At 42.6% G+C, this 27,672-nt stretch overlaps 1 protein-coding gene across 1 annotated transcript in view; it reads left to right on the top strand.

Moving 5' to 3' along the window:
* The first annotated feature begins 1,742 nt into the window (after window positions 1-1,742).
* NAA30 (N-alpha-acetyltransferase 30, NatC catalytic subunit) overlaps window positions 1,743-27,672 on the top strand; it is an 82,576-nt gene continuing 56,646 nt past the window's right edge. The window contains exons 1-2 of the mRNA XM_085626143.1: window positions 1,743-2,444; window positions 27,352-27,475. Coding sequence (XP_085482269.1) covers window positions 1,962-2,444; window positions 27,352-27,475 — 607 coding nt within the window. The 5' untranslated portion in view covers window positions 1,743-1,961. The remainder of the gene's footprint in view (window positions 2,445-27,351; window positions 27,476-27,672) is intronic.

The raw sequence follows: 27,672 nt of genomic DNA, 5'->3' as shown, positions 1-27,672 counted from the left end.
TTGTTTTCTTCATCCTTTGCTCCATCCGTTGATGCGTTCTTCTGTCTCTATCTAATTACTTTTTCTTCGTTCTATTTATTTATATTTTCTGCACTTTTATCTTTTAGGTCTTTCCCCTTTTCTTTTCCTCATAGGTTATTTTTTATTATGTATCATTCTATGTTGTGATCTCATTGTTATATTAATTAGTATTTATTTATTTAAATGCATATTTATATCGTATTTATTCATCAGTATCTTTTTGCACTGTTCCTCTTAACATGGATTTATTTTCTCTTTATTTATTGTTGTTTATGCTCTGATGTATTCGTATTATAAAACTCAATAAAAAATTTCAACACAAAAAAATAAAATCTGCTGATTGGTCATCAGAATCTTCATTTAAGCAAGTTTATTATAAACCGGTGGGTGATATAACTACTGTGGTATTGTATAAGCGTTAAACGAGCAATAATCGGAGACTCCGGTCCTGTAATAGAATTAAAAAATTGCTATCATTTGCGCCAAGAATTTTAAATTCTATTAAGGACACGGAGGCGAGGATTATCCCACCCGGTTATATTTCAATGATACGTGTAATAAAGTGACCCACCCATATATAGTATGCATTTCGCTCAACAGAGATTACGGGTTTCCTATTTTGTTCAGTTCCAGGTTCAGAAAAGAAAGCAGATTGATTTTTCTTCTGGTTGAAGATATTGGACTTCGTCCCAGTTCTTGGTTGAGAAGTTATTACATGTCGGATGATAAACAACATTGGATTTTGATTGATGATTTTATGCACTTGGACTAAAAGACTATCAAGCAAAGAAAGAGGCTCTTGGGAAGGAGATGGTGGCTCTTATAGGGTCTGATGGGACATGATTGGTTGTAAAGCATCATGGGAAATGTAGTTTATTTTAATGTTGAAACATTTTCATTGGCTGCTGTGAATTTAACAGTAAAGAAAGAGAAACAATAATCCTTGCCTCCATGTCCTTAATAGAATTGAAAATTCTTGGCGCAAATGCTAGCAAATTTTGTATTGACTTTTTGCTTACAACCAACCAACTACAGAAAGTGGATTAGCCCGGTTCATCTATTGCCCGTCCTCCACTGTAAGTATCAGTGTTTGCCTGAGCATGTGTACAGCATATTTGCGAACAAACCCGATTCCGCAAAAAAGGCTCCAGGTTTTTGAAGCTAAAATAGCTTTAATTTAGTTGCCTCCCGCCTCAAATTGCCTCTGATTAAAAAGAAGTCAATTGGGAAAATACATTACCCCATTTTTTTTTTAAAATCTCCCACTTTCCTGTTCTAAAACGTTGTCATCTATGAAGCACAGCTGCCCGAAAAGAAATGCACTTCTGCACAGAAAAATACAATAAAAAAGTAGAACGTTTGGCAAGTGCAGACCGATTGCACTGTCCAAATCTTCTTTTCACTAATCAGGGTTTCTGTTTTCCCATCATAAACGCAGAACCATAAGTACCACCATTCAACCCTGGACTGGGCAAATTGCCCTAAGCATGGGACACTTATAGTTCTAGTTACTGGGACACTTTTATAGTTCTAGTTACTGTAACCTCCTATCAGTTGAACAATCTTCATTGTCACTTTTTGTCCCCAGGGACCTCGAAACACCTGCTCTGCACCTATCTGATCGCCCGTCAGAGACCACAATAGGAGGACAACGTCTCGTCCTTACTGTGACCGCGCGCTGCCGCAAGTCATCGCAAGAGTCGTAAGGCGGTGACGGAAGTGTCGTATTGTAGCCCTGCAACTGTCGCGCAGCCTACCCGGAAGTGGTGCTCTCCGGCAGGCCGCGGCTCTCCGCCGTGTGAGAGGCAGAGGGGGGAGGCGGCGTTTGGAGTGTTTCCTCAGGAGCCCGGAGTGCTCCTGCCCGCAGAGACCATGGGTGGCGGGGCGGAGATGGCCCCCGACCTGGCCTAAGGCCTGGGAAGCCGTGTGCTTCGCGCAGGATGACCACTGAGCTGCCGCCCGGGCCTAGCGTGCTGGCTGAGGCCTTCCCCGGGCCGGAGGAGGTGGCCCCCGGAGGATCCTGGAGAGGGCCGAAACAGGAGAACGAGGAGTCGGAGTGCAGTGTCAAGGACCCGCACCACCATGGCCACCATCCGCCCAACGGTCTCATCGCCCCTGAGCTGCGGCACCTGCGGCCAGCCAGGAGTAAGGGCCACGCCTCGGAGGAAGACCCAGGAGATGCCCACCATGGGCCGCGGACTGCTGGCTGCGGGATCCCCACCACAAACGGGCTGGAGGAGGCGCTGGCCGCCTGCAGCCTCCGGGGTCCCGATCGGCGAGGCCCGCACATTAGATACGTGCGTTACGAATCCGAGCTACAGATGCCCGAGATCATGAGACTGATCACCAAAGACCTGTCTGAGCCCTACTCCATATACACTTATAGATATTTTATCCACAACTGGCCGCAGCTCTGCTTCTTGGTAAGTGAGGATCTTCCCCAAAGGGAGTGCAGTGGAGAGCCAGCCCCTACTGAGCCTGGGTCAATGACCATCACCCAAAGTCCCGGTGCTGCTACTTTCTAGCTCCCGGTTACCCTGATCCTCCTTTCTCATAACCAGTCCCGTGTATTGGGGAGCACTAAAGCATCGTTTTTTCCTCTTATTTTTTGCCAATCTAACCGATTTCTTTTAAAAGTACTGCCCACTTTTTTTTACAATTTGTGTGCGTCACAGAATGCAAAATTATGTTAACTGTACTGTGAGTTTGTCATTGTGTTACTATTTTTGTGTATGATACACGCCGCCTCCTCCAGATCTGCAGTGACAAGCCTTAATGTGTGCTGCTGTAACCAGTGTTGTCGTAAAGCCGTCACACTAACATTTGACCTCTGTTCACTATTTTGTTTGGGCGTTTATAGAGTCCGTTTTAAAAGGGCAGTATCCAAACGTTGTGGAATTGACTATACATTAAATAGAAGCAATATGATTGTAAGTTCAGATCAGGGCAACGAAATCTATTTCATCCAACTTGTTCAACGCGGTGCACTTAACTGCCTGGTTGGAGGTTGTCTAGCATGTAGAGAACGTGTTCCTCAAGTCATGCTTCTTGAAACTGAGTGTCTTTTTTTTTTTTTAACAGCGGCGTCTTCGGGCCCATCGTGTACCCAGCCCACTAGCGGGTACACCCTGTTGCATCTTGTCCTGTCTGTTCCCCTTAGATAATGCTCCCATGGTCTATCGGCCATATCGCACAGTAGTAGGCATAGTTAGAGCCTTATGTTTTTCAGGAGGACCTGCCAAAATGAGAACCGTCCAGCTTACAGTTTTTTGTATTTTTTAGCTTCTTCAACAGGAAGTGCATCTTGCTTCTTTACTGCCTTGATCCTCAAGCAATGGTCAGTTTTCCATGTAGCTATGAAAGTGGACCACATTTATTTCCTTGTAGACATGTGGGTTGTTGAATAGAGCTATAAAGTCAAATTCCAGTGCAGTATGATCAAAAGTGATGAAACATGGTCACACTTTCTGTTTCAAGTTGCAGGTCCAGTCTAAGCGAGCAAGAAGGACCCTTGCAGAGGGGCTGTTTTGGGAGCCCATGCTAGAATTGCGATAACTCAATTTCTGTATTCTTCCCAATGCTTGAACTACATGTTATAAACTATCCAGAATACTACAAAGTTTTATTATTGCTGCATTTTAAACGTATTGTAATTGGAAAGTCATAGGGATTTGACTGTTATCACTAGTTGCGAAGCCCAAATATTTGTGTTTTCAGTATTAGTTAGGGCTGTCTTTGTTTGTGTTCAGTAGAAAAAGTTTTTGTCTGTGTTTAGTTTTAAGCAAACGGTTGTCGTCCTGTAATTTTAGCTGGGGAATGCAGTTAAGTTTTTCAGATGTCATCCTTACGTGACACACTAGGGTATTTTGCAGAAAAGTGAAGAGTAAAGCCCTTGTCTTTTCTTAGCGTGAGTTCCAGTGGCCCTATGTAGAGTTAAAATATGGCTGTAATAAAGTTGACCATTAAGTTTGTCCACAATCTAAAGATTTGTCCCTGCAGATGGATGTTTCAATTTGTTCAAACTGCAGTTTGCTTTCACAGAGGAAGAGAACGAGTTCAATGCAGATATACAGTCCGATTTCAACAGAGTATGCTGATTAGGCTTTTCCACACAACAAAATCAGTCATCCTCGTAATAAACGTTATTCGACCTATTAAAATAGACCATAAAAGTACAAAGAGAAGACCAATATTACAGTACAATAAAAAGACGACGGTATGATTTCCGGTACACTATAAAAAAAGATTACTAAAAGGGTGATAGTATATCTTATGATCAAACCCCTGTATAAGACAGCTTCGTGATAGTTTTACATTTAGAGCTAGCATCAGAAGGGAGGGGGGGGGGGGAACAAAAACCCCAACTAGGGGTCCGCAGTGCATTCCCACCTGCCTACATTTCTCTTGAGATCATCAAAATTAATTTTAAACTATGTAGAGTGTTTTTACGACGAAAGAGAAAACACAAATAAGTTACGTTAAACCCACCCAGTGTACAACATATATGGGACTTGTAGTGGTAAAGATCATTTACCATATCCCATAATTTACAGAAATGATGTACTGATCTATATCCAAAAAGTCAAGAAAGCAATGGATTAAGTTCTAAAGGCCTTTAATGGTACAGGTCATAGATGCCGCCCCCCTAAATTACAAGGATAATAAAACGGGCTATGATGCAAACTAACGACCCCAATGGAGCTGCTCTCGGCCTCCCCTCAGCGCCTTGAGACCCTAACGGGTGAGTAGTGCGCTTTACAAAACCCTGATTGATTGAAATCTTATATAACAGTCACAACATTCCTTGGTAGCCACAGTTATATAGGTTAATCACAACTTGATCTAGATTAGAAGCTAAGGACATACCAAAAAACATCTTGAAGCGTTCCAGATAAAAGCTGTTGACGGTGGCTCACATTTCCTGCAGGCATATCACATCATACTGTTTTATATAAAGCATACAACTTGGATCGTGAAACTTGCTCGCCAGCCACGAGATGTTCCAAGAGATACATTTGCAATCAGTGAAAGTTGGGATGACTCGCCTCGGGGGCCCTCTTGGCTGATGGTTTAGAAGGGTCTTGGGTTCTGATAAGGCTCTAGCAGGCAGTCAATTGCAGCAGTCTAGTGATCCCAATAGGGCATACATATAGTAAGTGTCTAAGAAGAAGATACCTTTATTGTTTGATTAATTAAAATCTTACAATAAAACAAATTCATACAATAATCCATTATATACGCTTTAAATAGTAACAAATCCTTAAAATTCAATACATCGTTTAGTGTTTCCGATAAAAATTCATACATTTAAAACTTTAAAAAGGAAATAGTCCCATCTTAATGACCTGTTTCATGCTCTCCGAGTTTTTTCCATACTTTTATAAAAAATTTCACCATATAGTAAGTGTCTATACCAGAAGGTACCTCCTGATGTGTCCCCTGGCCCAGGTCATTGGGTCTTTACAAGTTCCTTTTTCCGGAAAAGAACGGGTAGATTGGGGGTCTGTAGAAGTAACCTAAGGGGAGGGCCATAATCACCAAAGTGGTTCCAATACTGGTGGGCTGCAAGGTCATTGCAAGTATTTTGTCCACAACATGGGGATTGTTAAAGTTAATGATTATACAATCGCCATTTCAATCCCTTCCCACCCAGCTAATTCTCCGCAACATAATGATTTGGCTTTCCACCCTCAAGCCTGTGGCAGTGTTGGAGTTCAGCCAATGCATCACTTTCTTCTTGAGTTGACTGAATTCTTCCTTTGCTCCGCTGGGAGAGCTGGGACATTTGCTAGAACTACCATGAAGGGAGTAGATTCTGGTGGTAGATGTAGAGAGGTCGACACCGAATATGGTTGTTGGGTGCCTCATCACAAAGGCTGTTTACCTCTCCTCTAGATGGTGTAGTACTCCTCACGGCATCACCAGGGTTAGACGTGGATTGGGAAGGGGCCCTCTCATTCGGGTTGTAGGCAAAGTTGATGGGTGGGCAGGCCGTAGAGATCGGCGTATACGATTAGAGATGCCATCCAATAATGACTCCAGTAGGGGCTGGAGTAGTGGACTCCTGATGTCACACACCTATGGGCTGCAACACGCTGGGATGCATTAAGCAGTCGGAGCCAAAACCTTGCACCCGCTGCCACAGGGTCAACTCGATGGGGTAAATTCAGGGTGGCAAGGCACCTTTCAAATGCTGATAGACGTTGGACAATAGGATCCAATTTGAGGTCTAGGGCAGCTGTCAAAAAAGCCACAAAGAACTCCAACATGGCAGGCAGGTCAGGTTTGGATATAACGGAAGTGTCAGAACTGGAATGCGCTCCGTTACTCTTATGTCGTTTGACGTTACTCCCAAAAGGGGGGCACTTCCTTTTAGTTCTTGCTCCCTTCTTTACATGCAGAAATCGCTGAAGCCAACCCCTGTCTGATGTCTGAAAGGTACCATGGTCCGAATGTAAACCAATTCAACTGCCTTCAATCAAATTGATGAACAGCGGATCAGGGACTGTAGTGGGTTTAGAATGATCTGGAGTTGAGGGGAGAGGCACTCGGGCCATTGAGTACATGATTTACTGGAGAATGGGAGAGACGTCGGACAGCTAACTCAATCTCCTTATCCAAGACGCCGAGAGCTTTGTAAAAAACACGTCCATCGTTGACACTGTGTTTGTATGCGTTTTGGAAGTTCCTCCAGCTAGCTTGCGCTTCCCCATGATGGCACGCCAACAGGGCCAAGATGGATTCAAAATACATACTGCAGAGTTAATGACGATGCCTATGAGGCTAGTTAGCTTGGATTAGAAGGCTGCCAGGATAGTACCATGTCATAAGGAGCAGGGCAGGTGAAAAGAGTCTACTGATAAAAAAAAAAAAAAAATCCCCCTATAGGCAACAGGAAAGATGCTAATGCTAACACTGCAGCAGGATTACGTCCAAAGTAGCCAAGGGTGTGGGGAAAAATGACGTAAACTGTCTACTTGCCTCCACAGGGGATTCCAAGTTTCCTTTCTTCATGGTCCAAGATCTGCTCCTCTCTGCCAGTAGAATATCGTCAGAGCCTTAGCCCTTGGACCAAAGGGAGTGGCCCAGCCTCCTCCGGTCTCTGACTGGTCCGCGTGCTTCCCGAGCAGCAGGCGGTGTAACACACTTTTAAGTGCACTGCTCGGTAACTTCACTAGATTCTGGGACAGCGAGTCCCTCGCCAGCCTCCAAGGTCCTCTCCAACACATATCAACAATCAGGCGTCATCACTAAGCTATCCAGCAAGGCTAGTAGGTCTGTATTCTCATACCAGCAAGGCTAGGAGGGCGGTATTATCACCGTGAAGAATCCATGTTGCATCATCTAACTGCAATAGGGGCGGCTTCCGTAGTCCATCTTGGGCGAAAGCCTGATGGTTATATTAAAGGTTATAGTTAGCTTTTTTGTTACATATGCAAGGGATCTGTGGTAGCTGGACTTTTAGTTTCAGAAATATTGAGCCTTGATGTGTTTTTAAAAAAAAAACATTTTAAATAATTGTTCTGCGTATAGTATCTATTAGGTTGTCTTATGTGATTGTATTTGTCACCATAACTATTGTTCCTCCAGCTTTTTAATGCTTAAGTTGATATTTTTTCCGAACATTAGTGTTCGGATTGTTCTAGCTTTATTGCACCCATCTCCACCCCAGCTAGAATGTTGGTTTATTCAGTTAGATCACCCACTGCTGCTATTTTATCAAGGTTGGTGTTTACAATCTTTTCGGTTGTAAAGTGAGCCTTCATGCAACATTGGACCGTACTCATTTTCTTTTACTATAATTCTATTGTAGGGAAAGTACCATTCTCAAAAAGTGTGTTGCTACATTGTCTGACTAGTTCCAAATAATTTTTTTTTTATGTGAGGACAGTACAATATGGGCGGGGAGGGGGCTGGGGGTGGAGCAGTTAGTAATGCCTGTTGGTAGATGGCGTGAAAATGTAGTGTTGTAGCAGAAAGTTCCTCTGCTTTTGCGAGGTCTCAAAATAGATACGTTTTGTGAGTCTGTGCATCCTCTTTTTGTTTGCTGTAGGTAGGTAAATGATTGGATACATTTCTGGAACATGGCTGTTGAATATCTAACACGCATACTCAGCTGCCATTCAGTAATGCATAACGGTGCTAAAGTATTTTCTAATATCAAGTCTAATCTTAGAGCATGTTGCGAGTTTCACAGCACCAATAGACTTCTGAAAAACTTACATGCAAAAGGGTTCAGCACTATTTAGAAAGAGTCCATAATGTTTAAAGGAATTTCCAAGACGTCACATTGATTTTCAAAACGAATTCTTTTCTTTATTTGATCTTTTCACAGGCATGGAATGTCACAGCCTTAATAGCACAAGAAAGCCATAGCCGACGCGTTTCGTCTCCTGCAAGGAGACTTCTTCAGGGCTATAGAAAAATACATACAAAGTATATTTTAATTACCAAAACACCAACATATATGTGTACATTTAAATATACAAACATTCTGCAGAATCAAATTTATACAAACAGTTTTTCTAACTGTGCATAATGTTTAAAAATGTCAATAAAGTGTTCACACTAAAAGAAGAGGGCCTATATAACAAGGTGAAATAAAATATAATGGCATATTATCACCATTCTCTAAATTCAAATGTCTATCATTCTAAAGCAGAGTTACCATGTATTTAAACAATGAAACTTTATAAATGAGCTCATTATAAACATATCATCTCATTGATCATTCATGTCAAGACTGATGTTCGTTTGTAGACATATGGGACATACTTACATAGATCAGAGTGCCCAAATTATATAAAGAAGATATTTTATAAAAAAAAAGGAAGAAAAGCATGTGGACCCAGATAGTGAGAAATAGGATTCAAAGAATATTGGTCCCGTCAAATTGTGCCCGATTAATAGCTAATCTATTAAACAAACATATATAGTGTTTACAGATGCCAAAGTCTAAAGCAGATAAACAATTAAAGCAAGAACCTAGTTTTTAATAGATGCATATTGTTGAATTCAATATGCGTCAAAAGGAAATATCGTTTGCCATATGTCACTTACCAAACAAAAGATCTATTTCATAGAGTTTCATCAATTTAAGAAAACGTTTGTCGATAGGGGCATGTATAGACCTTCAATCAGTGTAGGACAATACCTATAAAAGAATAAGTAAAAGCATATATTTTGATAAAGCAATATATTCAGTTAAAAAAAACGAATATTCTAAAATGTATTTATTATGCCAAATACATTATTCTAACAGTCAAAAAGATCAACCCCTGTAGCATCTAGTCCAGATTAATGCTCATGAAATCCAATGCGTTGAATCAATGTCCTTAAAAGTTTAAATCCAAAGAGAGTAGAGCATCAGACAATTATTTAAAATAACAAGAAACAACATAGTGTCATGTAGGAGAGTGAGAATAAAATATCCTCAAACAACTCACCCGAAAAAATATATATATATATCTCTAACTTTGTTAACAATGGCACTCGTGAGTTAATAAAGTACTAAGATGAAAACTTCTTTACATCTTCCGCTCCATTCAGTACCTGGAGAGGGATATAAGTAGAGAAAAGCAAAGCAACTAATCAGGCGGTCATCTTATGATGAAAGAAATTGACTGTTATCAGATAATAGTGTCATGGCATAGTAATGTGTATCGTACTAATTTAAAAAAGGGGCACACAAGGCAGAAGTGTTAATAACGTATACGTATAAGATGCGAGTTCACAGTCTTCACGAAAGAATTGCATTAAACATTGACTCATGGCGTGTGAGCAATCCCCTGCATGCTCAAATACCTCTATTTGCGGCACAGAAAACTGAGTCCAGCGGCCATCTTGGAGTGACTAAGCATAGCTATTAACAATTAGATGTCTAAAGTTGTACTATAACACAATGAACGGTGTCATTGTAACCAGAGCAAAGACACAAAGCAAAAGTCTTGGTAGCGTGTAAGCTCCGGAATTTATAAGCTTAACGATGTAATTGCGTCTTAATAATTGCGCACGGCATATAAAAATCCCTTATAAAATTAACATACTATTTATGACACAACATATTAGGCATGTAAAACCTTACCCGAACGGCATGGTAGCCCGTATCCTTCTTTCAACAGTCTCGAGTGATTACCCAGAGACAAACGTTTGAGCGTATTTAAACCTTCCCGGTTCCGTAATAGGAAACACCTGACGGATAGTGAAAATGGAAAACGTCCGTGAACCCAAAATACGCAGGTTAGCGTTGCCGCCATCTTGAAACCACACGATATATATGAATATCTCATCAATGTTATGCATGTTTATAACCCAAAACAAGACGCTTGAGGCAAATGGAGCTTAAAGAATAAATGAATTCTATGTATATTTTTAAAACCCATTTACGCCAGTAAAAAGAACGAAAAAAAGGTCTAGATCCTATCGTTTCACATGTTCCGATAAAAAATGACAGTAAATGTTCTAATGATAAAAGTAAACCATTAGCGTGTCGGGAGCCGCGGCAATGCAATAAAAGAAGTGCTAAATGGTCAGAATAAAGACGGCCAAATGCGCAAGAGACACAAAATACAGCGGACATCTTAGAGCGACATGTACTATACAAAGCCTGCTGAGAATTGAAAATGATCAAATGATACTAAATAGGGCATTGAGAAACCTGTCAGTATGTCATATAAACGAATGATGGTTCACAAGTGAAACAAAAGGGAATATTAGATCCCACCTCTTGAGAATCAAAGAAGTGACTCATGAAATTTCTGCCTGGTATGTTGGAGCAGCCAGAGATGGCGACCTAGCATCCATCTTGAGCAAAATGAGCAGAATTATTTCTATAATACCTAAAACTGTCAAATTGGGTATGACAGATCATATAGTCAATCCAATATAATGTGTGTGCGAGAATTGTTGCAAAAACACAGATTTTGTGAAGAAGAAGGGCTCAAAAGTGACCAAGTTCAGTAAATCATCCAGAGAGATCAATGTGAATGATATGTCAACAAGGTAATCAAAAAATTGTGTGGACCAAAGTTATCTGTTCATGAAAAGCATTCAATATAGCCAATGTTGCGTATCCATGCAGACTCACAAAGTGTGGTACGAACCATGCATTTTTCACACAGTTTAACATCAACATCATGTTTATGGCCTAACTGCATTATAAAAAATAATTAATAAAAAATAATGTAATTCATCATTAACATTAAGACCAACTATCTGTCCCACCAAATGATTTATAGGTGAGAGGCCGCATAGGGCCGATGCTCCCACCAAAAAGAAGCAGATTTGCTAGGTAAAAGGTGGTGATAGGCTAGTTCAGAATCCATTCTTGACCCCGCTAGACAACATGGGTAACTAGGATGTTATGAATGGGTCAAACTTTTCCGTTACAACCAAGACAAAAGCGTACACATTCCTTAAACAAAGGTTGAAGATTTGACTGTTTCAATCGTGAAGAAACCCGGGCCTCTTTAGGTAGCAGATGACTGCTGGCAGGTCATCCCCAATCTACGTTCATTCAGTGGATGCAGGGATTTCTTGACCATGTGTTGACCAGCAGCACAGGCCTCTCAAGAATTAATGTAGATATGAAGAGATTCATAAAAAAAATCACTGATCCGGCACACCATTTCGGATTGTGCCACAAGCCTGACTATTCCTACACCCCCAAAGAAGGATGGGAATGCAGAAGGAGCTTCTGCTAGCCCGTCCATGTTTAAACTGTTCAGTACAGAAGTCTTTCTCTTAAAATGTCCAGTAAAAGTAAGGCATGAAAGATGCAAATTAGATATACCAGCAGTCCTGTTAGTTTTTTCATACGATCCATGGTAGCTCATTGCTCAGCTAACACTCGCCCTGAGATCTCACAGCCGTTCCATCACGCCCGCCCCCCACTTGGCCCACATAGCCTCCAAATCCTAATTCAAGGACCGTTGTCCAGATGCACATAGACTTCCGTTCGCGATTTCCTAATAGCAAATTTTTAGGTCTCGCCTGACTCAGCGCATGCGCTGGTCTGGCGAGACTTATTGAGAGGGCTCCAAAAAGTGCTACCAGGCCAGCCTAGAGCTACAGTGCATGGGCGCGCGCGCCGCGCTTTACCGCGATCACTTTCGCGGCCGCTTTGATGTTTGATCGCGATCACTTTCGCGGCCGCACGGCATAACCAATAGGTCTCGCTTTTGGGACCTTATAAGTATTTAGTTATGCAACTGTTGCATGGCTAAACACTTATAAGGTCCCATAGGCGAGACCTATTGGTTATGCCAATGCTTGTTGTGATTTGCTATTAGGAAATCACAAATGGCTATGCGCATCAGTGTGTTTCACACGATTTGTGATTCCTTTTGGGTCGCAAGGGGCCAGTCTCATTAATATTCATGAGGCTGGTCGCAGTTTGCAACCCATTGGAAATGGCCGACACACACGGGCATGGTGGCCTGCTGGGGTCAGTAGACCAACGTGTCTGTGACTGCTTTTTAGGTCTCGCCTAGCGCAGCACGCATGCGTTGCACTAAGGGAGGGCCTCTTGGAATCAATTCAGACTTCAAAGAGACTTCTCCGTGTGGGTGAGCCTGCTCCCACATATCCCATTGGCATTTGCGTGTGGCTTTCAATAATGAAAGCATGCAAATGGCCAAATATGGGTGCATGTCCCGCCTTTCCTCAAAACTTTCACTCCCATTGCCTAGGGAACGAGCAGCGTCGCGCAGGGTGCCATCTGTTCTGAAGCAGGTTTCCAATTAGCTTTCACTTTGGCGTGCAGCTGCATTCCCGGTGTCTCAGGTTACACGCGCCGCACTTTCGCTTGTTTTTGTATATTTTTTTTGCTTACAATGTTGTCAGGAGCCCGCCCAAAGGCATACAGTCGGGTGGGCACTTTCTTTTTATGGGGCTTACACTGTAAATTCCCCGGTATCTGGCATGACACAGTTGATATCACAGTCATGCCAGATGCATCTTTACAGTGGATCCCTATGAGACCGAGTAAAGCGTCACCAAGTAGTTCAATAGCGGCCTCACCTTTGGGAATACATGAATTTTTAACTACTCCCTAGCCAACGTTTGGATGCGCTTGGCGTGGTCACTTCGCGGGTCCTTGTAAAAAGGGACTTCTAATGCCCCTCATTAACATCTTTTGTACTAGGGGACGCTACCGAGGACGTTCGCCGCCGCTACGGATACGGTATGCGCCAATCGGGTTTCTTTTATTGTTTACTTGAATCATGCGTGGGCGAGTGGGAGGCACATGCTTTATACTTTGCGCCGTAAACCTAGTGGGTACTCCTTATAATTACCCAAGTATGTGCGCGTGGGCTTAACGCTATGTCGCTCACCTTTTATCCTCCGCATCATTGCCGCTCACCCCAGGAATCACTTAGCAGCGGGGTTAAAATCATACATAGAGATAGCGGGCCGGCATTCATCATGATTTAGTACCGCTAAAAATGCGCTTTTTTTTTGGGCACGCTTAGACCGAAGGTCACTACCTTTTTTTCTACGGTGGCCCGCACCGTACAGGGAGCAGTCACATTGGCACTTGAGGACATAGCAGGCACCTCACGGCGCTTTTACTTGTGCACGCCTGGGCTGTTTCGTAGTACTGGTTATCCATTGAAGTTACCTTTAGAAGTGTGGCTAAAACTAATCACATGGTTAACATGCCGGCACTTGTGATTTCATGTGACGGTTTCAAGCATGTTGGGTGGGTCTAACCTTAATCACAATGTGGGCGGGGGATTACCCCCACTATTTTTTTTTTTTCTCTTTTTTAACTTTCTTGTGGTGCAATACATGATAATTTCCAAATCGCGCCAGTCTGCTTAGGCTGTTGACAGGTTTTGTCTCCCACCCTCACTCGTCGTTTACTCACACCCACTTGCTGCTCCAAATCACGCGCGTGTGAACCTATCTCACTTATTAACACTATTATTCACAGTTGCCTGTGACAGCCGAATACCTTTGAGCCATATCTGACGTGGGCTTCAATGGCACGACTAAGGTCATGTGTGTGTTTGTCAGGGGGGGGGTCACCGTTCTAAACTTTTGCCTAGTGTTATGATGATCATATTTGTTGTAGCACCCAGGATAATGTGTTGCATAGCTAAAAACTTATAAGGTCCCAAAGGTGAGACCTATTGGCTATGCCAATGCTTGTTAGATAAGCATTTTTTGGGGGTATGCAGCCCGCTATCCTCAAAGGAAAACAGGATGTATTTAAAAAAGAAGAAAAAGGAAAAGTTGCCTTTTCATTTTTTTAAGAGTAGGTAGTGGTCATGTGACCAATGCCTGCTCTTAAAAAAATGTTGGTGCCCTCATTAGTTGGCGAATGGGTTGAAGTTGGTGGTAACTGCAAATGTTTTGCGACTGCATTTCTGGTTGCAGAACATTCCTACATAACAGTGCGACTCGCTATTCGGAAGGGACGCCCTTGGCATGTCCCTTCTAAATAGTGACTCGCAAACCCAATTTGCGATTCAGTGTTAGCTTACTGCATTGCAAATAGTGCTTGGTACATTTAAAAATGCTTTTTTCAGGTTGCAAACAGCCCGATTCTGTAAATCAGGCTGTTTGCGAGCTGAAAATGCTTCATACATCTGGTCACTAGTGCCCATTTCACAAGACATGACCACACTCCTCAGCACTTTAAAGAAAACAAAAAAAACTTTAAGAGCCTTCCCACTCAAACACTTAACATCAGCTCCGTGAATCTGTCCACTGAGTAATGTTCTAAAAATATAGAAGATTGATTATGGTTCTGGCACAGCCCATATCTGAATAAGACCTGCATTTCTGGGGGTGTATTGAAGACTCACCCGTGTGCTCTCTGTGTGAGAAGCAGCTGTGTCTGCTCAGTGGTGTTTATTCAGTAGACATAAATCTCACTATTGTACTCCTATGGGTTGGCTAGATATTCAGGACTACCATCACCACTCTGGTACCACAGATTCAAGCTGGCTTCTTCCACTATCGGGGCTGAGAGTACAGGCCCATAGTGTAGCTCAATGCAGCAACCTCAATAATGTGCAAATCCTGTCACTGTCACTTAACAGTGCATAGTGATTAATGATGTTTACCTACAACTATGATACAGTACACTTGTATAATTCTCTGGTCTCATTCTTCCACCATCATACATGATAATGCACTCAAATGCAACATACATCACCTCACAGAAACCTCTAAATGATCACAATTATTTTCATGATAAAAAGAATACGTGAAGTTTCTAAACCTTGCCTTATTTTAAGTTAAAATCAATAGCAAATAACATGCGTTTACAAAAGAAACTCCATGCTGCAACCGTTCTTCTTTTATGCAACAATTCATTATGGTCTGTGTGAAAATGGTTGTAATTTTGATCATCTGACAGATCCCACATCTCTATAGTCATTTATGTTTTAATGTCTGAGAAACAAAAGTGGCAGACCCATAAAGATTAGTAAACCCAGAGTTTCTTTCTAGGGTAACATTGATGGCACGAACGTTCTTTTGGCAAAAACATAATGGCAACCGTGATCTTTTTAGACAAGCGTAAAAGTTTTTTTAGTGTGCTTCTTGTATTGCTTCAGAGCAGAATCTTTTACTTTTGATAGCACATATTCTAAACTTAAGTCACTGCACTTTAATTGGCAAGTCGTTTCTGTGAAAAGCCTGGCACTGCTCTGTAGTGTTTATAAGCTGGTCACAAATTAGCATCTGAAAACATCTTTGAGCTGTTGAATTTGTAAGTTAATTATGTTGGATGTTTCTGTAACTATTCTTGTTCTATCTATCCTTGCACACATGATCTTCTGGCTTATTGTTTCACTCCCCGCATGTGTAGTTAAGATCTTGGCCATGGTTATGCTATTCCTTGTTGGCAAAACCAATATACAAAACTTTAGTCCGTGGTCTGCTATTCAACTGCGATATGGATAAAAGCCAGGGGATGTTTTAAACACAAATACATAACCTTGTAACAGCATATACCCCTAAATGTCTGCACAGCTTGGAGACTGAAAGAAGGGGTATTTAGCATTCGCCCTCAAGCACCACAATTATTAAAAAGGTTATAACCCAAATGTATTTTATTATTTTGTATTTAGATTGTGTCTATATTCCTGAAGACTAAATGCCCCCTGGTATTTGAGTTATTCTGGAAAAGCTGTTAGAATGGGAATTACCACTACATCTTCTCACTTTGTCTGTACAACTTGTTAGTCAAGATCTGCAACTTGATGATTGCAGACACAGACAGAAATACAAGTGCCTCGATGCAAGTCACCAGCACTATAGTATTTTGTGTACGACTGCATCACTAGAGTATTGAACAGCCTATGAAAAAAGCAATGAAGTGCTTCCCAATGACCGGATATGTGACATTTCCTCTCCCCCAGGCCTCTATTCACCAGGCGCCCTTCTCCAGAGTTTTACATTGAAAACACTCTTCGCACAATCTGTTCCCCAGCAAGTACCCAGCCCCGCCCTCTTTCTCCCCCCCCCCCCCCCCCAGGTATCAGAGCACTGGACATAGCAACAACAATAAAGTGCAACCATTTGTCAGGTAGAGGATAAATATTAAACAAACAGGTCCCGCGTTGGCATCACTTGATCTTCGATGTATTGTAACTGATGCTCGGTCAGTCGAGTTTGCTCTCTATAAAAATGCCGCACCCCCGACAATGTATAATGTAACTAGCGCTCATGTAAAGCACTCCAACACCTTCGGGTCGCTCGAGTTTGCATTATATAGACAAGCATCAGAGAAAAGGTGACTGACGTTGTCCAAGCCTTGCCTATAACTGTGCTGCAAGGTTGTGTTGCTGAAGGTCCGGTGACCGAGGGTTGCTGTAGCAACAGCAAAGCTGCAGGGGTTTCGAGGCAATCCTTGCACTTTGAGGTCCGAGACAATTAAAGAGACTATTTCAAAAACAGCATCTGAAACGTCTGTCGTTTCATCTCGGTGTTTGAATGGGATGGGGAGATTAAGTGACTGGCGCCAAAGCTGAACCATCGTAGATGGGCAACCAGTGACACGAGCAGGAATCAAAGAAAAAAAAAAGTCCCCCAAATAAACACAGAAGCATAATGTTAACAACGATTAGCATTGTAAATGACAATGCGTTTTATTTAGGTTTAAAAAACAAAACATTAATAAAAGGCATTGTCATTTACAATGCCAATAACTCAAACTTGTAAAAATGCCCACAGAGCACCCCCCAAATATTGTTAACATTATGCTTCTGTGTTTATTTAACCCCTTGCATGCCCGCCCCTTTCCCCGCCCAGTGCCGCGCCTTCCATTAGCGGGCGGAGTTCATGACGAGCTGGACTCGTCATGGGCACAGCGCCACCGCAGCCCATGACGAGTCCAGCTCGTCATGGGCACTGAAGGGGTTAAGGGACTTTTTTTTTTCTTTGACGGGGCCTGTTCGGAGAGACAATCCTCTTCTCCAATGGCTGGCCAGCATTCAAGAGGCCAGCCAATGGAGAAGAGGAGAGAAGAGGAGAGAAGAGGGGCGGGTTCAAGCCCCTCTTCTCCAAAACATTAATTCTCCGGACTTCCGGTTCTGCCTTCGGCAGACCGGATGGTCCCGAGACCTAAAAATGGCGTTTTTAAACAATGGGCATGATTTCCCCCATCATACAAAAACACACGCACACATAGTGAGGATTGCCAGAAACACAGCGTGTTTTGTTTCTGAAACTGTGGATGGTTAGGAAACCAAGCCGGAGAAGTGACAGACACCTGGTACAAATCCTTTCATTAAAGGGTGCTGTCGGCCACAGGAGTCCCCAATGTTAATCAGCCACATGGAGGACGAGGAGCTGTGGCTTCCGGGGGGCTGGTCAAATCCAGCATGGGAAAGTGGGAGGGGTGAAAGTACAGCAGCTATATGGAAGCCGCGATTCAAATGAGCAGGCACTTCAAAAAAGAGCTCAATGAAAATAATAATTAAAATAACATCACACATTTCTGAAGTGTGTGCCGTTATATTGGAGCGAGGATGCACACTCAAACAAATATAATTAAATATAAAAATGCAACAGAATGTGCATACAAGGAAAAAGCAATAACTGAAACTGACGGGAGAAAACAGGTGATGGGGCAGAATGGATGGTCGGATAAAATGCAATCGGCGGTGAAATAAATTGTACCTGCATCAGCCGAGGGGCAGTAATCAAGTTAAATGAATCTGTACTTGAGCAGTGCTGTGCAGCTAGAAACAGAAATTACATAGCTGGTGCCCGAACCAATTAGGAAGGAGTGACGCTGCAGTCAACCTGTGGTAAGTAGGAGGCGGGATCACAATCCTTTTAGTAAATACATCAGGTCTTGCAGACCGCTCATACGCCCTGACGCTCAACCTAACAAGCATTGGCATAGCCAATAGGTCTTGCTTTTGGGACCTTATAAGTGTTTAGCCATGCAACAGTTGCATAACTAAATACTTATAAGGTCCCAAAAGTGAGACCTATTGTCTATGCCAATGCTTATTTGTTTATTACTGCTCTGTAGTAATGGCGCACGGGTGCCATCATTACTACATAGAAGTAATAAACAGGAGAAAAAAACTGGCTCACGGAGACTATCAAAGCGGCTGTGAAAGTGATCGCGATCAAACATCAAAGCGGCCGCGAAAGTGAGGCGCCCGCGCACATGCACTGTAGCGCTAGGCTACAGTGGTAGCACTTTTTTGAGCCCTCACAAAAAGTCTCGCCAGACCGGCGCATGCGGTGGTTCAGGCGAGACCTAAAAAGGAGAGAGACAGAATAAGGATTAATCACTGGCCATCTCGGTTTTCCTGCACACCTGTGTAAATCTGGACTGGAATACTGGATGAGTCGAGTGACCAGTTGACTGTTCACATTTGGTGAGGAAAATACCTACACAAGAAGGTGTGATAAGCCGAGAAGTAGGGCTCTGTTAGCCATGCCTGAGACAGACCATTTCAAATTCTCACATCTTCCCAAACTGATTCTAGATTCTGTAACCTGATCCACCGTCTGCATGATTAACATGGACAGAGTGTCTGGTTCCACACCATTTAACACATCGTTCCTCGGAGAAGGGAGTACCGAATCAGCTTGATGTCTAAAGAGAATACCAAAGTTCGAATGGAGCAACGCAGTGCATACCCATCATACTTGCATTTTGACTAACTAGCATGTCCAACAATATGAATTTCTCTGTCGGCCCTCTGTTATGCCTATGTAACAGTACGCTAGTAAAACAGTTAGCCCTTTTAGGTTTCACCTGCACTGTGCTTGTGAAATCTCATGATTTAATATATCTCAAAAGGGAGGCTATTATTAGTTCCCATGGCCTAATTACTGTGTTCATTCGCGTTTGTGTGGAACTTGTTTTGGGGAACTTCCCCTGGCTGTACACATTTGCAATACTTTTACTAAAGCTGTTCACACTGTTTAAGCCCTATTCACTATCAAGAAAAGGGGCCGGATGTATCAAAATTGGAAATCACGATTTTCTGAGAATCGCAATTTCGAATGTATGAAACTCCAAGAGTTTAATTTACTGATTCCTAGAGGGTCGCTAACCGACCCACCTCTTTCATACTAATGAGATTGCTCGCAATTTGCGATCCCCTAGCAATCGCTAAAATCACAGGGATGATGGCCTGCTGGGGCCAGCAGACCACTATGTCAGCGATTGCTTTTAAATAAAGCAATTTTTTTTAATGCAGCTCATTTCCCTTAAAGGAAAATGGGCTGCATTTAAAAAAATTAAAAAAAAGTTTTATTTTCATTTTTAAGAGCACGCAGTGGTCCATGGGACCACTGCCTGCTCTTAGAAACGTTTTTACAAATATTCCCAAAGGGGAAGGGGTCCGTGCGAACTCCTTCCCATTTGCGAATGGGTTACCACCTACTTAAAGTAGGTGTTAAATTGCGAATGTTTTGCGACTGCATTCACGGTTACAAAATATTCATACATACCATTGAAATTCAGAATTTGGAAGGGATGCCCAAAACACGTCCCTTCCAAATACCGAATCGCAAACCCCTTATGCTATTCGGTAACAGGTTACTGAATCGCAAAATGGGTTTTGATGTATGTAAAATGCCTTTTTTGATCTCGCAAATACGGCGATTATGTGAATCAGCCCGTTTGCAAACTTAAATTTGGTTGATACATATGCTCCATCTCTTCCCATGGAAAAGGCAGATCGCACCCAACGCTATGCTGGAATGCTTACTTTTTATTACTTAGTTGTGCAAAGCAGATGCTTTAGCCTTAGAATGTTTGTGGCATTTCCTATTCATGCCTCATTACCTTTCATTACGCTTTGTAGGTATTGTCGGATTGATTTTTTTTCTTCAACTTAATCAATTTGGTCATTATGATCAAATTCAAAATGTTGTGATAAACCGTGCACTTTAAAGATCAAGCTAATATACAACAGCTATGCTATATTTTACTACTAAACAGGCAGCCACAAGTGGAGTTACCATGCAGACAGCAGGGCCATTATTTGAATGTTGCAGCAGGTGCCGTAGCACTGGACCAAAAAGTTGTCAGAACTTGACTACTAAACAGGCAATCACAATTGCAGTTACTTTACAGTAAAACAAAGACTTGATGTGAATGGTGCAGCAGGTGCAGTGGCACCAGGGCCAAATGCTGTAGGGACCCTACGAAACCCGGTTTATTACTAAAATGTAAAACTAAACAGGCAGTCTCAAATGAAGTTACCTTGCAGACAACGGAGTCATGATTTGAATGGTGAAGTAGAACCGGACACAAGTTGTCAGAACTTCTCTTAACACCTAATATTGCTATTTTTTACTGCTATAAGGCAGTCACAATTGCAGTTACCTTGCAGTTAGTGGGGCTTGATTTAAATGGTGCAGTGGCACTGAGGCCAGAAGTTGTCATAACTCCCCTAAACTCCAGATATTGCCATATTTTAGTACTAAACAGGCAGTCACGAGTGCAGTTATGTAGCAAGCGCGAGGGTAATGATTTCAAAAGTCCAGCAGGTGCAGTGGCACCGGGACCAAAAGATCCAGGCACCCCACTGTACACTGATTATTGCTATATTTTACAACTAAACAGGCCGTCACAAATGGAGTTCAGCCACCAGGGTCATGATTTGAATGGTGCGGTGTCACCAGGCCAAAAAGTTGTCAGAACTCCTCAAAACACATGATATTTCTATATTTGACTACTAAACAGACAGTCGCAGTTACCTTCCAGTTAAAAGGTACTTGATTTGAATGGTACAATGGCACTGGGGCTTAAAGCTTTAGGGACCCCACTAACCCCAGATTATTGCGAAACTGAATTTACTACTGAACAAGACAGTCACAAGTGCATTTATCAAGCAGGCAATAGGCAAACCCCCAGGATATTGCAAAGGTTGCGGCATCTTTGCTGCTTTTTATTTTACCTGTAATCATTTCTTTTCAGCCCTAAATCAATGGTACCTGTTTTAGCAGAGTATTCCACTTTGAAATAGGCATGTTTAAAGTTTTTGCAGCTCTACGGAAGCACAGCTCCATCAACTAACCACGTGGGAGGGGGGCGTATTCCTCCCTGGGATGTTCTAGCGTCGATGTATGCACCCCTGCCGGGGCACTACTTTCACCACTACCTGATTTCAGTTACACGGCTCCCTGGTTTAAGTCACCCAGCCCAATCCTCTCTCTGGTTTCAGTCATGGAACTGCCATCACTCTCTGGTTTAAGACACACAGCTCCCTTCACTCTCTGGTTTCAGTCACACAGCCCCTCTTTGCTCCCAGGCTGCAGTCACACCGCCCCCCTTCGTTCCCAGGGTGCAGTCACACAGCCCCACTTTGCTCCCTGGTTGAAGTCACACAGCCTCCTCTTGTGTCATGTGCACTGACTCCTTTTTAAAGGTAGTGCTGATAGAACAGACATCTCGCAATAATTGTCCTTCAGAACTAGGTTTCCCAGTTCCAAATTTGGCAGCTCTGACCATGGTGTCACATCCTCTCCTCCACTAAAAGTCATACTACCCCACTGAGAGAAACTCGCACTGCCTTCAACTACAACCCAATTGTGCCCCACTATAAACACCTGTATGTGGTTCAATTTAAATTACGCACTAGATGAGCAATATGCCACCTACAAAAAAACCATTTGCAATGCAATAGGTCTCGCATTTACGCGAGTTTAAGCTATTGGCATTGTAAATGACAATGCCTTTTATTTATGTTTTTAAAAATAAAAGGCATTGGTATTTGCAATCTTAATAGCTCAAACTTGCGTAAATGCGAGACCTATTGCATTGCAAATGCTTGTTTAAAGCATGTGGCGCGGGATCCTCAGACAGTAGCTTGACCACACACTCCATTGGGCTGGGGCAGGCGTTGTGCATCTGTTGGTTGGTGTCAGCGAACAAAAAGTGCATCCAGGCAGAAGCAGCAAGCCGCGTGCGCGGCTCTACTCGTGCCCGAGCCAATACTCCATCACTCCACAAAGTAAAAGCGTGAGCGCTGTTTAGGCTCGACCTAAAACTTGTGTGCCTGGGTGCAATTGCGCTTTCAACCAGAAACCTCTAAAGCCTAGTTTAGGGTGTTTTCTTTCATTTGTAAACTGGAATCTGAGCTATTCCGACCTTTGAAAGAAAGGGTCGTGAAAAAACTGTGAATACACACCCAAGTAGGTTTGTCGGTAATCCCAGATTTTAAGTGCAGACTCCAGGACGGCGTTCAGCAGGCGCCACCCGGGCCCACGTTTAGAGCACCGACTTCCAGAAGGCAGCGCTTTAAACATTTGTTCCTGAACGCTACTGGTACCCTTGTCTGCTTTTTGTGTGTTTATTTCACAGCGTTAATGTTGCCCCATCACCTCCCTGTTTCTCCTCCCAAATTTTCGATACATAGACAAGTAAGGAGAATAAGTGGAGGGGGAGGGCAATTTTTGTTTCGCTCAGGGCGCCCTGGATCTCTCACTCCCCGCTCCCGAGATAAGACATACACACATGAAAAAGTATGCATGAATTTTTTTAGCAGTGTTACCCTCATACTGTGAATAGCAAAAGTCGTTTTACGCCTGTAATATAGGATATTTGCAGGTGTAAGTTGATCGTACCGGTGCAATGCAAAGAGCTTTGTCATTCAAGCCAAGACAGTGTGTCAGATGGACAGCGTGAGACAAAATGCATGCCGTGATCCTACCAAGCTCCGCACAGCACAAACTCCATGGCCGCCGTTCTGAGCTGCATGCTTCTCCCAGCTGCGGGGGGTATTCTTTGTCTTACACCTCTGGTTTGCTACTCTGCTTGCAGCAGACTACGAGTTTTAGGTTCTTTTAATAAAAAAAAAAATCTGTCTGCAAACTGTGCAAGGGAGAGACACCCTTTGCACATCAGGGTATGTGTGTAAGGATGTATATGGTCTTTCTGTTGCGCAAACATTGTCAAAAGGCTGAGGAGCGGTTGAGGGCTGAGGTCAGGGTGTGAAAGAAGCGGAAGCTAGCGAGACTGAGGCTAGTCGCTCATCTTCATCAGCACAGGCAAGGAAGGCAGCCATTTACAAGCGGGTCAAGCCGACCCAGGCTGTGAGGAAGTTGATGAGAGAATATACTCTAGCGGTCCACGGTCCTTGAGAGCCAAGAAGAAACTGGAACTAAAGCCACACACCCAGCTCCAAGTCAGAGAAATGAAAAAATGTCGATTCAGACTACCTACTCATCTCCACATTTCTGAAATGACCCGTCCTGCGCCAAAAGACAAACGAGGAGAGGTCGCGGTCGCTCCACTCGGGCTCCTGCTTGACGGCGGCCCGGGCCTGCGGTGCCGTGCCGCAGCTCGTCAGCAGAGTGGAGAGCATGCTAATGTACGAGTCCGAATGGGCGGGGCCTAAAGGAGACGGGGAGTGAACAAAAAAGCCTCACTTTCAATAGAAAGCGAGAGTGTGACGCGTGCCAATGAAAAGCATGGGCGTAGCTTCCACCCCACTTCCGAAGTCGACTTGACTGCAATAGATCTCGCAGAGAGCAGCCCATGCACTGCGACGCTAGGCAAGACCTAAAAAGCAACAACATCCTGGAAAAGGCAAACACTCAGAGGGAATGCAAAATTAAGTAACTTTAACGCTTTTACACTCGCTAATCAGAAATCAGTGAGTGCTTTTGCCTGAGTAGTTAAGGACATGACTACAGGGCACGGAATGGGCCCATTTCAACGTCCATTGCTTATATCCTTAAAAACCTTAGCTGTATGGTAAAAAGACCCCATCCCTGAACACAGAGCCGCAGTACACTTTTTGTTTTCCAATCCACGTGTTGCAGTACCTCCAGGATTGGTGCACTGGTTCCCCAGCTGGGGAAACCATGCTATTCAAAGAAAGACAAGAAAACAAAATTAGCCCTTCACTGGCAAACTGTAGAGTGACGCAAATGTGTTTGGGTGTGAATTAAATCAATCTGGCCACTTTGCTACCACTCTGTCTGGCTTTATTTAGTTATTTATTTTTCACACTGTGAACCTTTTATTCTCAAAGCTGCACTCAGTAATAGAAAAATGTCAGAAAGACGAAATTTTCAGTGTTTTTCTTTTTTGGATCCATTTCACAGGGGAACAAATAAACGAAAGAAGGAACGAGAGGATGAGCACAGTTTCTTGAAGTCACAGTTTTCAGGAGGTGAGGAGGAGCTGCTAGGCAGAAAGAGAGGGAATAAGAGAAAGAAAGGGGGGCGCAGGTGAAGCGACAGAGCAGAAGTGGAAACTGTTGTATTCTCCGGGCAAGAAGGAAAAGACAGTCCTTTTACTTCTCTGCCCGCCCCACCCTTCCCGGTACTAGGATCCTAATTTTTTACATTCTTTCCTGCAATTACGTGAAGGCTTGAAGCAGTCAAGCCTGCGAGCTGCAGAGCAAGAATTGGTCAGCCTCTGCCGCTGCGAGCCATTGATGGGTCACTGGGTGCCTGACGACATTCGGTGGTGGCAGACATGTCCTGTAGGGCATGCTTGTCTAGTTGTCACTATAAATGATGCACGCGCCGTGCATCTTTTATAGCTTTTACAGAATGTGCCAGAGAAGCAATACTTTCCTTTTCTCACGTGTCTTTCTTCAACATGGTAATGGAGGAAGCAGGCAGCTATCCTGGCTATACAGTGCCATTCACGTGGTGACGTACGTGCGTACAGCCAATAAAATGGCATACTTTTTATTATGCCTGCTGGGAGACCTTTTTTTGCGTCCGAAATAGTCAATATTGTGGCCATCGTGCTTGTCAGCTGATTTCGTGATTTTTTTCGTGACTCAGGAAATGCTGGAGGGTGTGAAGAGTCATGATTTAAAGTGGTGCAGCAGGTGCTGTACCTTTTTGTACATAAATCATAATACTTTAAAAGACTTTCTGTAACTTATATTGTACAACTACTCAGCAAGCTACAACCCGCAGCAACAAAAAAAGCTTATTAATCACATAGGCGAAACCTAATGCATTTACCAATGCTTGTTCTAATTCTAAGCTCTATACAACATTTTTCACTGTATCTTGGCTTAAACCTGCAAACAAGAGGTTCGCAACCTTCAGTACTAACTGTACCTATATAATGTAACCTCACTGGGCTACTGACTGTGTCAACTTTAAGAGGGATGTAACACCAAGTACCTAACAAAGCCACGAAAGAGGGACCCTGAATGAGTAAGATAGGTGAGGAAGTAATGAGGTAAATAACAATATAAAAAAACAACAAAACTTCCCTCGCACTATAATTTCAAATATTGGCAATACGTCCATAAAATGAGAAACACCCACAGACCAAGAGTACAGTATAAAAAAAATGTAATGCTAACTAGTTACGCGACCCCCAGGCACAAATTAATTTTTTTATAACTGTACTCTTGGTCTGTGGGTATTTCTAATTTTATGGGCGTATTGCCAACACCTCAAGTATCTACCAGATGCAATCATCACTCAATTTGGCAAATAAGGATGTCTGCTTTCCAGGCCACTCCTCATTTAGGGCCATATGTAGGAAGCAAAATACCGGTCGGTAACGGCCGATTTTCGGTAAATATCCCGTTACCGACCGGTATTTGGGCATTTGCTATGTAGGGGGCATATTTCAGGATTCGGTAATTTACCGAATCGGTAAAATTACCGAATCGGTAATTTTACCGATTCGGTAAATACCGAATCCTGAAATGATATGTAGGTGACACTCAAATGAGTGATGTCTAGGAAAAAGAATTCGGTATTTACCACCAAATATAGGTTGGTGATAAATACCGAATACATTGCAAAAAGCAATATTTTGCTGAAATAAGAGTGCCATGTGGCAGACATACATGCCCTTAGGGCATGTATGTCCGCCACATGTGCACACATGCAGGAATCAGGGGTGCAACAGGGTGTCAATGTGACACCCTGCCACCCTTGAATGTGCTCCTGATTCGGTAATGAGGCATACCTTCCCATTGATTCCTATGGGCCTCCAGTATTTCTCCGATTCGGTAACATTTACCGAATTATTACCTACATACAATTTACCGATTCTTAAATACCGAATCGGTAAAATTCGGTATTTTAGAATCGGTAAATTGTATGCCACCTACATATGGCCCATAGTACTGGTAGGTTGTCGAGCTGTTTTGTAAACAAAAATGTGCCATTTTTGCCTTCTACTGTGCCATTTTAAATGAGTACTTTTTTTTACCTACATATTCATTGAGGAATTCATCAAAAACTGAATTGAATTTTCAGTGTTTATGGGGCTTGGTAGCGGCTCTTTCCAAGAAATTTATCACGCTGTTTTCCAGCAAACTTGTGTGGGAGACGAGTTGTTGTTTACTATGCACCATACATAAAGTGCACGGCTATACTAAAGGTGTTGAAAAAACTGTTAAAAGTAAGGAATATAAGAAAAGACCGAGGTCCTAATGACTGAGTTACAGTAAATGTATAGTTTTACAGTAAAATAAATATAAAGCTCTACTGAAGGTGTTTGTTTAGTTTTGTCTCTTTTTAAATTTGTATTTATTTAACAAATGTTTTTTAAAATAATTGGCCTGCCTTTGTGTTTTATTACAAAAGCATGCTTTATAGACAATTGGAAATAGCAATTTTTTTGCTTACTGTTAACATTACTCTATATTGCTCTTTTTTGTCTTCTGTATTTCATGTTATGGCAAATCCCTTATTTGAATCCTAAGCAAAAGGCTGTTTTGAGACATTTGTTGTAACATCTTGTGAGCGGCCAGCATTCTAGAAGGGAGAACCCTTCAGGTACACAAGCCGCACGTCTTTGCTGTTTTAATAGCATAAAAAAGGCTTATTACTCATTGTGGTTACCAACATCACTGCTGTTTTAACTAGAAAACATTTAAACTAACTTACTTTATATTTAAGGCCATGGTAGGAGAGGAATGTGTGGGTGCCATCGTCTGCAAGTTGGATATGCACAAAAAGATGTTCCGAAGAGGTTATATAGCCATGTTAGCTGTGGATTCCAAGTATAGAAGAAATGGCATTGGTAAGAAAATCGTCAATCATTTTTGGTTTACCTAGAGCATGTCCTGTACTTCACTCTCTACCAACAGATGTACTTATATCTACCATTGTCTTAGTCTCACGATCGTGTGCTGGATATGACCACAGCTGCTAGTTTAGATAGAGCAGTCTTCATTGAGAATAACAGTCCAATTGAATTATACTTTGTTTGGGTGGCCT

This window comes from Triturus cristatus, chromosome 9 (assembly GCF_964204655.1).
Source record: "Triturus cristatus chromosome 9, aTriCri1.1, whole genome shotgun sequence".
In the NCBI taxonomy this organism is placed as follows: Eukaryota; Metazoa; Chordata; class Amphibia; order Caudata; family Salamandridae; genus Triturus; species Triturus cristatus.
Note: the sequence above shows the minus strand (reverse complement) of the source record. Positions and strands in the feature narration are given on the sequence as shown.